The 14,274-nt window shown below is 45.1% G+C and overlaps 1 protein-coding gene across 1 annotated transcript in view; it reads right to left on the bottom strand.

Annotated features, from left to right (window-relative positions):
* The window catches only part of fnbp1a (formin binding protein 1a), a 350,992-nt gene that overhangs the window by 170,689 nt on the left and 166,029 nt on the right, over positions 1–14,274 (bottom strand). The window contains exons 12-13 of the mRNA XM_034171436.1: positions 2,885–2,899; positions 2,693–2,802 (exon numbers count right to left, since the gene is read on the bottom strand). Coding sequence (XP_034027327.1) covers positions 2,693–2,802; positions 2,885–2,899 — 125 coding nt within the window. The remainder of the gene's footprint in view (positions 1–2,692; positions 2,803–2,884; positions 2,900–14,274) is intronic.

Genomic DNA, 14,274 nt, shown 5'->3' with positions numbered 1-14,274 from the left:
AAGACCACCAGACCCAAGTCAAGGTCACCAGTCCTCTATCCACGTCTTCTATCCTCGAGCCTGCCCACACGTCCCCTTTGTTGATTGACTATTATCTGACATTCTGTATTCTGCTGTACTTGGTTGTGCTCATTCACAACAGTAAAAGTGTTCATATTTGACTCTTTCATTGTCCGTTCATAGTGAAATCACCTGGTGGAGTCAGTGGCTGTGAAGAAAACCTGCACACTCTTGGTCTTTTCTGGAACACATTGCCACCCCTGGTCTAAATTAAAAGATGCTCCAGTCTACACCACATTATTTACCTGATCATAAAGATTCCAAAAAGGTAAAGTTTGGACAATCTGTGACTGATATGTATGGAGTTATGAGGCAAAAGCAGTAAGAATGGTGACAAAGGTCAGTTTCAGTTTGTACAGGGGTCAAAAGTTAAAGTTGCTCCATTAATTTGTGTCCAGCTGTATTTGTGCTCAATTTGAGCTTGTATCACCATTTGAAAGGATTGTTTCAGTTATCTGCTGCACTATAACCAACAACAATAAGCCACCGGATTAATGAAGAAATGCTGATTTTAACAACCTGGACCTCATTTCTGGCATAAAATACGGTCGTTTACTCACAATATAAGTTTGGTGTCATTAGAAGTCCATCGTTCAAACGACGTGTTCAGTTCAAATCTGAAGCAACTGTTTTTCTTCTTCTACTCAGGTGGATTAGAACTTTTGTGGTACACAGCACCAACTACTGGACAGGAGGAAGCTAGCAGTCAATGTGACTCACTGATTTCAAAATGCAGCTCTTTCAACCAGAGTAACCAGATCGTTACCTGGATGGCATTTCCCTGATCTCTAGTAATACTGTGAGAAATCTTGAGTTATTTTTGATCAGGATATGTCATTCAAAAGCGCATATTAAACAAATATGTAGGACTGCCTTTTTGCATTTACGCAATATCTCTAAAATCAGAAAGGTCTGTCTCAGAGTGATGCTGAAAAACTAATTCATGCAGTTATTCCTCTAGGCTGGACTATTGTAATTCTTATTATCAGGTTGTCCTAAAAGTTCCCTAAAAAGCCTTCAGTTTGGTTCAGAATGCTGCAGCTAGAGTACTGACGGGGACTAGCAGGAGAGAGCATATCTCACCCGTGTTGGCCTCCCTTCATTGGCTTCCTGTTAATGCTAGAATAGAATTAAATCTTCTTCTTACTTATAAGGTTTTGAATAATCAGGTCCCATCTTATCTTAGGGACCCTCGTAGTACCATATTACCCCATTAGAGCGCTTCGCTCTCAGACTGCGGGCTTACTTGTAGTTCCTAGGGTTTGTAAGAGTAGAATGGGAGGCAGAGCCTTCAGCTTTCAGGCTCCTCTCCTGTGGAACCAGCTCCCAATTCAGATCAGGGAGACAGATACCCTCTCTACTTTTAAGATTAGGCTTAAAACTTTCCTTTTCGCTAAGGCTTATAGTTAGGGCTGGATCGGGTGACCCTGGACCATCCCTTGGTTATGTTGCTTTAGACGTAGACTGTGTTTCATAATTATTGTATGGCCTTGCCTTGCAATGTGGAGCGCCTTGGGGCAACTGTTTGTTGTGATTTGGCGCTATACAAGAAAAAAGTTGATTGATTGATTGACTTGTGGTGCTGTGACATGTCAATCATCTGTGTCCATTCAGGTTTTGGGAGAGTCCAGTGAAACCCCACCCTCCAATCTAGCTCCACCCATGCCAGGAAGTGTTTAACATTTGAACTTTTCCTGCTTCACTGTGACTGATATTGGCACTTCCTGTTTGAGTGTGAACTTGCCACTGAGTTCCCGTGAGATTCCATGGGATCTCGTCTGTCAATTCAGGAAGTGTTTGGCATTTGAACATTTCCTGTTTTACTGTGGGTTTGAATTTTGGCACTTCCTGTTTAGGATGCCCTGTACCATGAGTGAGCTTCGCGCCGCTGCACCACGCTTCGCTCATATTAACAATTGAAAAATCAAAGTGACGAACAAACACTAAAAATTATTTAAAAATAAAGTACACCAGCCAGGCATGGCTAAGCAAAAATCCTTGCCATTCTAATGCAACAGGAAGTGTTTAAGACAATGCATTCTGGGACTTTTCCTATATGCAGTCAGGGGAAGTGATGTCATCGACTACACAGAGGAGTCGCCCAGCCCTACTATAGTGTGATGAATGTGAACAGACAGAGAACCAGTGGGAACTACAAAGAACCATTACAAACCACTGGGAACTCAGAGAAAACCAGTGAGATCAAACAGAGAACCAGTGGGAACTGAAAGCAGCAGTGGGAACAAGCAAGGAATAAGTCAGAACCAACAAAGAAGGACAAATGACATTTTAGTTCCGTGTTAACCAGTTCACATACATAAAAAACTGACTGTCATGTAGCTGGAACTAGTGAAATAGTATATAATAGTCAAGGTTGGGTAGGATTACTTTGAAATGTAATCCAAAAGTAATTAGATTACAAGTAATCCAAATGTATGTACATACATGTAATCCACATGTATTCTTACAAAGTAATCCTACCCAACCTTGATAATAGTATATAAATGGTATGCATTTGTAGATCACTTTTATGGTTAGTGCTTTATAGTGATGCCTCACATTCACACACCCTCACTCACACATCAATGTCAGTAGGCCATTGTTTTGGACTAAATGAAGGATCTCCGTGTACCTCTGTTCTCTCTCTTGCTGGATCTCTCGGTTGATGTTGTTGATTCTTGTTTGAAGTTTTTTGCGTCGTCTTTCTGGAGGAAGATGGCTGCAGTCTGCAGGACCAGAACCCTGCAGCAAACAGACACACAATCTGTACGGACTGTTTACAGAGAACACACCTGACAATATGTCACACAGGTCTGATACTAACCAGTTTGAGTGACAGCTGTCCATCAATAATATGCATAAAGAAAAAAAACAACAACAGGTCAGAGGTCATGTCATGTTACTGGATTGTCATTGAATGTGTTTTTTTCTGTTTTGGTCTGAATGTTTGATCCGTCTTTGTTAATTTGATCTTTACAATTGACAGTTTGGTTCCCCCCCCCATTTAGTCTAGTCTGCTTGAGGTTTCTTCTGGGTTTCCTTAAGACTGTTGCTTGGCGGGGGGGGGGACTTTACCCTTGTGAAGTGTCTTTTTGTGATTTGGCAACAAACGATTCATATATGTCAAATCAGCGCACTGAATCATAAAAGTAAAAACATTTTTCACTGACATCGCTAATGTTGTTATTCCAGTTTATGTACCATTTTATTCTCTCAGCATTTTAATTTGGAATATAAATCTGAAGATGTTTGATTGAGAGTATGATCTGCACTACAAGAAAATGTATTGTAAGAGTCAATGACTCCCCCTGGACAGAACATCAGTCAATCACATGTTACGTCTCCAGCCGAGGCAGCTACCCGTTTACAGCTGGGTGGACTGAGATGCTGCAGAAGAAGTGCCTTGTCCAGGACACTAGACAGATCTCTGAGGTGACTAATTATGCTGCAGAATACAGCATAATTAGTCACCAGTTTGCTTCGATACCATCAAATGAACAATAATTAAATGTCTGAAATAAGAGGGGTTCTTCTTTAACTGCCAGCACCTGAAGATGCTCAGTTATGTGGCAGCGTTTATGGAAATTGTGGATGCATTAGGATTTCGACAATGCTTTCAAGACTCAACACACATTAGTGGAAATACTCTGGATTTGGTTCTTGCATGCGGTATTGCTGTCACGAATATTGACATCATGCCTCTTACATCAGTGGTCTCTGATCACTCACTTATCAAGTTTACAGTTTCACTGCCGTGTTTAGTGGAACAACAACCTTATATGTCATTACATGCATCAACTCCTCAACTAAGACTACACTAGAAGCTAGACTGCCTGATGTCTTCACGTTTGGAAAATACCCAGTCAGTAGACAGACTTGTGGATAGTTTAAACTCAGTGCTCAAAACTACACTCGACTTGATTGCACCACCTGTTGTTGTGTGGGCCGCTGAAGAGGAGGTACTGCTGGCCCACCACCAGAGGGCGTCCTGCCTGAATGGCGGGATTCAGGCACGAGAGGGCGCCGCCGCCTCACGGGAGCAGCTGGAAGTGACAGCTGTCCCTCATCACCACCTGACAGCTGTTCCCCATCATCACCATCTCCATAAAAGCCTGGCAGCAACTCCACCTCCCTGCCGAGATATCAGTCTACCTAGAAAGTAAAATTCTCAGCCACTGTTGTGGCGATTGCACGTAATCCTTTTCTGAACTATTTGCAGGAGTTCCTGTACCTCTATTTGCAGCTGGGAGCTGGGTTTTGTGGACAGTGGAGGAGTGACGACCTTCACTCCTCGCCCCACATACGATAAGTAGTGGTTCAGGCTCTGCCGTTACATTGTTCCTGTGTCGGAGGTGGAGGTGCTCCCTCCAAGTGGAATAGAACTGTTTGCTGATTGTTTTGCTGGGTGTGCACACACCCACCATAAACTGTTTTTGCTTCCTGCCAGCAGTACCGATCTGACAGCTGGAGACGGTGGCCATCTGGGATTCAGGACTTGGCGGCTCCGGTGTGTTCCAGATCCGTGGGCAGTGGAAATCGTGTGGGACCCAGCTCTTCTCTGGACGGACGTCTTCTATCCTTGAGCCTGCCCACACGTCACCTCATATTATTGATTGTTGTTCTAAATTGCATTTGTCTGTTTTTCCGTTGTGCACATTCACAACATTAAATTGTTGTATTTCGGCTGATCCATTGTCCGTTCATTTACGCCCCCTGTTGTGGGTCCGTGTCACTACACTTTCACAACAGGATATCTCGGCTAACGTCATGGATCCCGAGGGGCGTCAACCATTGAGTGAACCACCAATGGAAACGCAGGGTGCACAGGCGCCGGCAGGTGGCGTATTAGGTGAGCTGCAGCAAATCTTAACTGCCTTCACTGCTCGGTTGGACTTGGTGACCGAGCAGAATGTTATTCTCAATCGGAGGATGGAGGCTCTCACCGCCCAGGTGGAAGCGCGCACACAGGGCGCTGCTGCAGCACCTCCTCCTGCTGTTCAGGCGCCGAATACAGATATTCCACTGGTCGTTCAACGAACTCCCCCACCGTCCCCTGAAGCATACATAAGCCCTCCGGAGCCGTACGGGGGTTGTGTGGAGACGTGCGCAGACGTGTTCGCTCGTCTTTGCACAGCGTCCCGTTATGTACGCGTCAGACTCCAGCCGGGTGGCTTATGTTATTAATCTGCTTCGAGGTGAGGCACGCGCCTGGGCTACGGCGCTCTAGGAGCAGAATGCACGGCTCCTAACGATATATACTGAGTTTGTGAGGGAGTTCAGACTGGTGTTCGATCATCCACATAGAGGCGAGACCGCTTCGAGTGTGCTGCTGTCTATGAGACAGGGGCGTCGGAGTGCAGCTGAGTATGCATTCGCCTTCTGCATCGCGGCAGCGAGGGCCAGCTGGAATACTGTTGCACTCCGCGCCGCCTTTGTAAACGGACTGTCTTTGGTCCTTAAGGAGCACCTGGTGGCTAAGGACGAGCCACGGGATTTAGACAGGCTTATCGACCTGGTAGTACGGTTAGACAACCGATTAGCAGAACGTCGACGGGAGCGGGGCGAAGGGCGTGGTCAGGCAAGAGCCATCCCTCTTCCTTCCGGGTCCGAAAGGGAACCATCTTCCCCACGCTCCACAGCCAGAGGGCTCCGTGTGGCAACAGCTCCCCCTGCTGACGTTGTAAGGGAAACGAGCAGGGCCAAAATTAGATCAGATGACAGATTGAAGAGGCTGGCCCGCGGGGAGTGTTTCCTCTGCAGCTCAAAAGAGCATATACAGAAAAACTGCCCCAAACGGCCAAAACGACAACACTCACCCTTAGAGACTGGGCTAAGGGTGGGTCATAACACACACAAGGGGTGCGCACGTAAATCTGCACAACTCCCAGTTACGATCCTGAGTGGGGATCTAACCCTTCACGCCCCAGCACTGGTGGACACGGGGTCGGAAGGGAATCTGTTGGACAGCAGATGGGCAAAAGAAGTGGGGCTCCCTCTAGTGGCCCTTCCTTCACCATTGAAGGTATGGGCACTAGATGGCACCCTTCTCCCTTTAATCACACACAAGACACAGCCAGTAACATTGGTTGTGTCTGGGAATCATCGGGAGGAGACTGTGTTTTTTGTAACACCTTCTACCTCCCGCGTTATTTTGGGCTTCCCAAGGATGATAAAACACAATCCCCGGATTGATTGGCCGTCTGGGGTTGTGGCTCAGTGGAGCGAAACCTGCCACTGGGAGTGTTTAGAATCCTTGGTTCCCCCCGGTATGACTGCTAACGAGGAGGTCAAAGTCCCCCCCAATCTGACGGCGGTGCCTGAGGTGTACCACGATCTTGCTGATGTTTTCAGCAAAGATTTGGCACTCACTCTCCCCCGCACCGACCGTACGATTTCGCCATTGATTTGATCCTGGGCATTGAGTACCCGTCCAGCAGGCTGTACAAGCTCTCACGTCCAGAGCGCGAATCAATGGAGACCTATATCCGGGACTCTTTAGCTGCCGGGTTGATCCAGAACTCCACCTCCCCGATGGGTGCAGGTTTCTTTTTTTTGGGCAAGAAAGATGGCGGACTCCGTCCATGCATCGATTACAGAGGGCTGAACGAAATCACGATTTGCAACCGATACCCGTTACCTATGTTGGATTCGGTGTTCACACCCTTGCATGGAGCCCAAATATTCACTAAATTGGATCTTAGGAATGCGTATCACCTGGTTCGGATCCAGAAGGGAGACGAGTGGAAGACGGCATTTAACACCCCATTAGGTCACTTTGAGTACCTGGTCATGCCGTTCGGCCTCACCAATGCGCCCGCGACGTTCCAAGCCTTGGTTAATGACGTCTTGCGGGACTTCCTGCATCGGTTCGTAAGAACAGACTTTACATCCCACCAGAAGCCAGTGGGGAGTACCAGCCCCCATTGTTTCCGCTCGTGGAGGAGGAGGTCGGGATGCCCTCGGTCCAGGCCCACCTAAGGAGGTGCCGTCGGGTGTGGCGCACTGCCCGCTCTGCCCTGCTTAAAGCCCGGACGAGGGCCAAGGCCCTTGCAGACCGCTGGCGTTCCCCGGCCCCTGCTTACCAGCCCGGGCAGGAGGTTTGGCTATCTACCAAGGACATCCCCCTTCAAGTGGAATCCCAGAAACTGAAAGACCGATTCATTGGACCATTCTCCATACTCAAAGTCCTCAGTCCGGCCGCGGTGAAGCTGAAGCTACCAGCTTCACTGCGGATTCATCCTGTGTTCCATGTTTCCCGTATCAAACCCTACCACACATCAACACTCTGCACCCCCGGACCAGCACCGCCTCCTGCCCGGATCATAGACAGAGAGCCTGCCTGGACCGTGCGCAGGCTCCTGGACGTCCGTCGAAAGGGCCGGGGGTTTCAGTATCTGGTGGACTGGGAGGGTTATGGACCCGAAGAGCACTCCTGGGTGAAGAGGAGCTTCATCCTGGACCCGGCCCTCCTGGCCGATTTCTACCGCCGCCATCCCGACAAACCTTTGAGGGGGGGGGTCCTGTTGTGTGGGCCGCTGAAGAGGAGGTACTGCTGGCCCACCACCAGAGGGCGTCCTGCCTGAATGGCGGGCTTCAAGCACGAGAGGGCGCTGCCGCCTCACGGGAGCAGCTGGAAATGACAGCTGTCCCTCATCACCACCTGACAGCTGTTCCCCATCATCACCATCTCCATAAAAGCCGGGCAGCAACTCCACCTCCCTGCCAAGATATCAGTCTACCTAGAAGGTAAAATTCTCAGCCGCTGTTGTGCCGATTGCACGTAATCCTTTTCTGAACTATTTGCAGGAGTTCCTGTACCTCTATTTGCAGCTGGGAGCTGGGTTTTTTGGACGGTGGAGGAGTGACGACCTTCACTCCTCGCCCCACATACGATAAGTAGTGGTTCAGGCTCTGTCGTTACATTGTTCCTGTGTCGGAGGTGGAGGTGTTCCCTCCAAGTGGAATAGAACTGTTTGCTGATTTTTTTGCTGGGTGTGCACACACCCAGCATAAAATGTTTTTGCTTCCTGCCAACAGTACCGATCTGACAGCTGGAGACGGTGGCCACCTAAGGATTCAGGACTTGGCGGCTCCGGTGTGTTCCAGATCCGTGGGCAGTGGAAATCGTGTGGGACCCAGCTCTTCTCTGGACGGACATCTTCTATCCTCGAGCCTGCCCACACATCACCTTGCATTATTGACTGTTGTTCTAAACTGCATTTGTCTGTTTTTCCGTTGTGCACATTCACAACATTAAATTGTTGTATTTCGGTTGATCCATTGTCCGTTCATTTACGCCCCGTTGTGGGTCCGTGTCACTACACTTTCACAACACCTGTGTTAAAACCACGCCCCCCAAATCACAGTCACCTTGGTTCAATGATTACCTGCGTGATCTCAAGCATAAAGCAAGAGGTCTAGAATGGAAATGGTGTAATTCAAAATTAGAAGTATTCCACCTCGCGTAGCGTGATGCTATCTTAGACTATAAGCATGCATTATTGGCTACAATATAGTGAAGATTCGTCCCATCCTGTCTATGGCTGATGCTGAGACCCTGATCCATGCATTTATCTCTTCTAGATTGGACTACTACAATATTCTATTTTCTGGTTTATCGCAGTCCAGCATTAGGACTCTCCAATTGGTTCAAGATGCTGCTGCCAGACTTTTGACATGAAGCAGAAAGTTCGACCACATTACACCCACTTTTGGCGTCTCTTCACTGGCTTCCTGTCCCAGTGAGATCAGATCTTAAGGTTCTGCTACTAGTCTATAAAACTGTTCATGATCTGGCTCCTCCCTACCTATCTGACCTAATTAAACCTTATGTACCAGCCCAGGCTTTATGTTCTCAGGGTGCAGAACTACTTCGTGACCCTAGGGTGAATAAAAAGTCTGCGGGTGTTTAAGTAATCATTAAACTGCTCACAAGATGATCTTTGACTCAGTGAGAGGGCAGACTGTTTGCTGAGATCATGTTTTTGTTGAGCACAGATGTATGTTCTAATTAACAGTCCAGCCTTGAGCAGGGAGCGGTGTGACCTGTGTATTAGTTCAGGGTTATGCTGTTTACTTCGTGAGACTGGAGGCTAAAGCCATAACAATTTCATATCGATGTGAGACCAGAATTTGTGTCGCTAACGTGTTTTGGTATTTTGTCCTTCAATATGTATGTAACTTTATTCTAAATAAATATGGGAGGTAGATGGGCGGGGCCCTTCAGAGCTGACGGGACAGTGGTCGGTGACGAGGGTTAAGCTCGATCTGCTGTCTCCTGATCAGGAAAAGAAATTCAGTGTCTCCTGCATGATTATTTTCTGTGTTAACTGAGTTGTTCTTTTCAGGTCCAACTCTGAACAACAATTGTTTTTTGACACTATATAAATGAAATAAATTGAAATTGTGTGTGTGTGTGTGTGCGCGCTTATTTGTGTGACACATCAATTACTGTAATTATCATGAGTTCCACCAAAATGTACTCTGGTCAACCTTTTGTCAAACATTTTAAATATGCCCAACATTTACCAATAAATTGTTTGTTTTAAATTATTACTGTTCTGTGTATGAAGAGGTGGCGGCCTCTCTGCCGCTGGAACAGCAGTCTGTCAAGTGCAAACAGTTAATGCCAAGGTTTCAAATTCACAAACTACAGATGCAATCAGCACCTACTACCTTTCCTTTTGACCTCGATAAATCACATTGCATGTGCAAACCTCACCTATTTGCATGTTCCCTTTGACAATTTTGCACATTCTGGTGGAAAACCCCAGATTTCACTTTCATAAAGGCAAATTCTGCACATTTAACAGATGCTAACCCATTGCACATTGTTAGCAATTCAGCATGCAGATGTATTTGCCATTGTGCAATGGCGTTTGCACACGTTTGATACATGAAAACCTTTAGTAAACCCTAAAGTGTTCTAATAATCCAGTGATGTGAGTGGCCCTTGGAAAAAAAAACCCTGAAAAGTTTGTTCATGACCTTGTAAGGCGCATGCCTACTGGGGGGGGGGGGGGGGGTGTGGGGGATCTCAGAAAATGTTTAAATATTATATGCAATTTGGTGCAATTCGTAAACTAAATGAGATATTTTTCAGTCCCACTTTCTTGCTCATTTTAGTCATGAAAGTATATTTTCCCATATTGGCGAGGTGACGGTCCTATAATACACACTCTGTCACATGGATTAGAGTACAGTACAGTATTGTTACCATTTCATAAAACCACATATTTGCATTGGATTGTTACTGTTGTGTCTCTACATTTATCCAAACATTTGACTTTTAGAACAACTGATCGAATAAATGAATAAATGACATGAGTAAAGCTGCACCTACTTTTCATTAATAGTGACTAATATTACTTTCAGTACTCAGCAACACTGATTTGGGTTTAAATTTGATTCTTATTCACATAAAATTAGGAAATGGAATCACACAGAATTTTGCACCCGGTGTTGACATCAACATTTCTCGGTGACTTACACTTTACGCTGTATTCTCTGGTCAGCTGGTCATCACTACCCATGATGTTTGTATCGGTACACTTTCATTTACAAGCCCATCCTTGGACTGGTGGCCTCACATATATCAGTACGTACAGAGGTCGATAAGAAGGCTTTTTCTTACTCTGCCACTTCATCCTGGAACACTACAACAGGATCTGAAATTGTCCAGTTTGTTTTCGATGGAGGATTTCAAACTTATTTTCAGGCCACTTGAAGAATCCCTGGAAACTTGTTCCTGTTTTAAGTATTTTAATTTGCTTGTTTGGCACTTTGATTTGACTGTGTTAGAATGATATTATATCTCTGTCTGCCTGTAACTGTTCTTTGTTATATCGAATGTCTGAGTGAAACAGGTCTCTCTTGAGAATGAGACGTTGTGTCTCAGTGAGACTACCTGTTGTGAAAGTGTAGTGACACGGACCCACAACAGGGGGCGCAAATGAACGGTCAATAGATGAGCCAAAAAGTAACAATTTAATGTTGTGAAGGTGCATAACGAATATACAGACAATCTCAGAATCTGATAACAGTCAATCCACAAAGGTGACGTGTGGGCAGGCTCGAGGATAGAAGACGTCTGTCCTGAGAAGAGCCGGAACCACACGATTTCCGCCGCCACTGAACCCGGTGAATACTGGAGCTACCAAGTCCCGAATTCCCAGGTGATCACCGTCCCCGACTGTCGGATCTGGTACTGCTGGTGAAGAGCAAAGACAGTCAAGTGTGGGTGTGTGTACACCCCATAACAAACAACGGTGGGAATGCCACCTCCACCTCTAACACACACTCGTGCAGCGTCTGTGTAACCACTTATCTGAATCTGCAGGCTGAGAAGGTTACCTCCATAGAAGTACGATATCTCGGCGATGAGGTGGAGATGACGTCTGGGTTTTATGGAGTGAGATGATGAAGCATAAATGAGTGACAGCTGTCAGGAAATAATGAGTGACAGCTGTCACTCCCGGCTGTGTCCGTGGCGGCAGCGCCCTCTCGTGCCTGAAGCCCGCACTTCAGGCAGGGCGCCCTCTGGTGGTGGGCCAGCAGTACCTCCTCTTCTGGCGGCCCACACAACACTACCTATATAAATAATGGATAAATAAATAAAAGTTTATGTGTAACGCTCAACGAAACATTTTTTTTTACATCAATATTTGAGTTCTACAAGCATGTTAATTGTTTACCATTTTTTTTGACAGGAATATTTCATGACCATGTAACAGAAGAGCCATAAACTGGTCATAATTTAGCAGACTAGGTCAAAACATAAATAAACATATCGAGTTTGTATATGGACAGTTTGAAGTAAATTCATCACAAAGATAGATTTTGATGAATTCTTGGAAAATACTGCTACCTGATATAATACGATGGAAGATTTACTGGGAATGTTTGCCTTTCTGTATAGACCCAGTTCCATTTTGGGCATGGTTACCCATGATTCCTAGCATGCTGCCATATTGTAGGGCAGAAAACAAACATAAAGCGAGCGCTGGTGAGCCATGACGCGCCAATTATCGCTGAAGGATGACAATGGTTAATTCATGTGTGGTGTTCGGCTGTGCAAACCGTGGAAATGTGGGCAAGAGGTCACTAAGATGTTTTCCTTCCCGACAGTCATTAGACATCAAGGAGAAAGGATGGAGGACCTTTTATGCTAGCGACGTGGCTGTGGTTAGCTCAGATCAATGGAGCTAATTTCAACCCTGACCTGATCTCAGTATCTCAGAGCATTTCATCTCAGATAAGTGTTTTTGATGGACAATTCTGTAATGAGTCAAGTAACATAAGATGCAATAATACAGCAATTATGAGCTCTAAAATAGTGAAATTTGGCCATTTGTCCCTCCATTTACCATAACATTTTATGGACACTGCGTTTTTCCCGTCACCCTTTTATGATCATCAGAAACATTTGCACAAATAATTTAGTGTTTTCTAATACCTTTAGAGATATTATGAATTTAGCTTGATTTCACTGAAGATGCGCCAAATATAGTGCAGTGAAGGTGTCACTAACTTGGCTAACAGTTAACCCCCTCACTGGTCCTTGCCAGAGCCCAATCCTTGAACATCAAATTTCATCAAAATAATTAAGAATATACATAACAGATAAAGTGATTTCTATCCTCAGACTTTAATCATAGTTGTGGATTGATAATGCAATGAGGCAATGCGCTCGGGAGGAGATGTGACTGGTGAGCTATGTTAGGAATATAAAACTGAACACTGTCTGCAAAGCTTACTGCTTCCAAAGCTTTAAATATTTTTATCATGACAAAAAATATCCAAACTCCAGTCACGAGCTTTAGCTTCTACCTCATAAGTAGCAATGACATCAAACGTGTTTAACTTCTCAAATCACAGATGTTATCGCTGTAGCATATGCATCAAAACTGAGGTTTTTACGGCATTTTTAAAAGACAGGATGGGATGAATTTGTGCTATATTTCACAGAACATTTTGACTTTGACTTTTGTTTGCAGCCAGTTGCCCGACAAAATAGTGTTGCATGATGAACACAATAATTAATGGTCAACCAGTTGAAATTGTGCAAACTTATAAATACCTTGCGACTATCACTGATAATTTGCTGACGTTTGAGGCCAACTGTGAGGCAGGAAGGGGCACCAGGGCTTGTTCTGCCTCAGGAAACTGTCGTACTTCCACATCGGCCAAACCATGTTAACGCTATTTTATCGTGATTTTATTGAATCTGTTTTATCTTTTTCTTTGGTGGCCTGGTTTGACAGTCTGACACTAAAGGACAGGAACAGACTGTGTCAGATTATTAAATGGTCCAGTCGGCTGATTGGTGAGTCGCAGCTGAGTTTAGAGTCCCTGTACACCAAACAATTACAGCAGATAACCAGCTGCATCACAGTTGATGACTCCTACCCTCTGGCTAATGAATTTCAGCTCCTACCTTCTGGCCGTAGGTTTAAAGTCCCAAGGTGTAGGACAAAACGCTACAGGAGTAGTTTTGTCCCAGCGGCAATTGTGCATTTGAACAAATTTTAGTAGGTTTTGCACATATTTATATATTTATTTATTTATCAAATCAAAATCAAAATAACTATTTATCCGTTAGGAACTTCCTTTGCAGACAGAGCGCCAGCACGAGCAGAAACACACATTTCATGCATAATACAACCCCTGGCAAAAATTATAGAATCACTGGCCTCGGAGGATGTTCATTCAGTTGTTTAATTTTGTAGAAAAAAAGCAGATCACAGACATGACACAAAACTAAAGTCATTTCAAATGGCAACTTCCTGGCTTTAAGAAACACTATAAGAAATCAGGAAAAAAAATTGTGGCAGTCAGTAACGGTTACTTTTTTAGACCAAGCAGAGGGAAAAAAATATGGACTCACTCAATTCTGAGGAATAAATTATGGAATCACCCTGTAAATTTTCATCCCAAAAACTAACACCTGCATCATATCAGATCTGCTCGTTAGTCTGCATCTAAAAAGGAGTGATCACACCTTGGAGAGCTGTTGCACCAAGTGGACTGACATGAATCATGGCTCCAACACGAGAGATGTCAATTGAAACAAAGGAGAGGATTATCAAACTCTTAAAAGAGGGTAAATCATCACGCAATGTTGCAAAAGATGTTGGTTGTTCACAGTCAGCTGTGTCTAAACTCTGGACCAAATACAAACAACATGGGAAGGTTGTTAAAGGCAAACATACTGGT

Source organism: Thalassophryne amazonica, chromosome 5, assembly GCF_902500255.1.
Source record: "Thalassophryne amazonica chromosome 5, fThaAma1.1, whole genome shotgun sequence".
In the NCBI taxonomy this organism is placed as follows: Eukaryota; Metazoa; Chordata; class Actinopteri; order Batrachoidiformes; family Batrachoididae; genus Thalassophryne; species Thalassophryne amazonica.
This window is presented reverse-complemented; position numbering and strand designations above follow the sequence as displayed.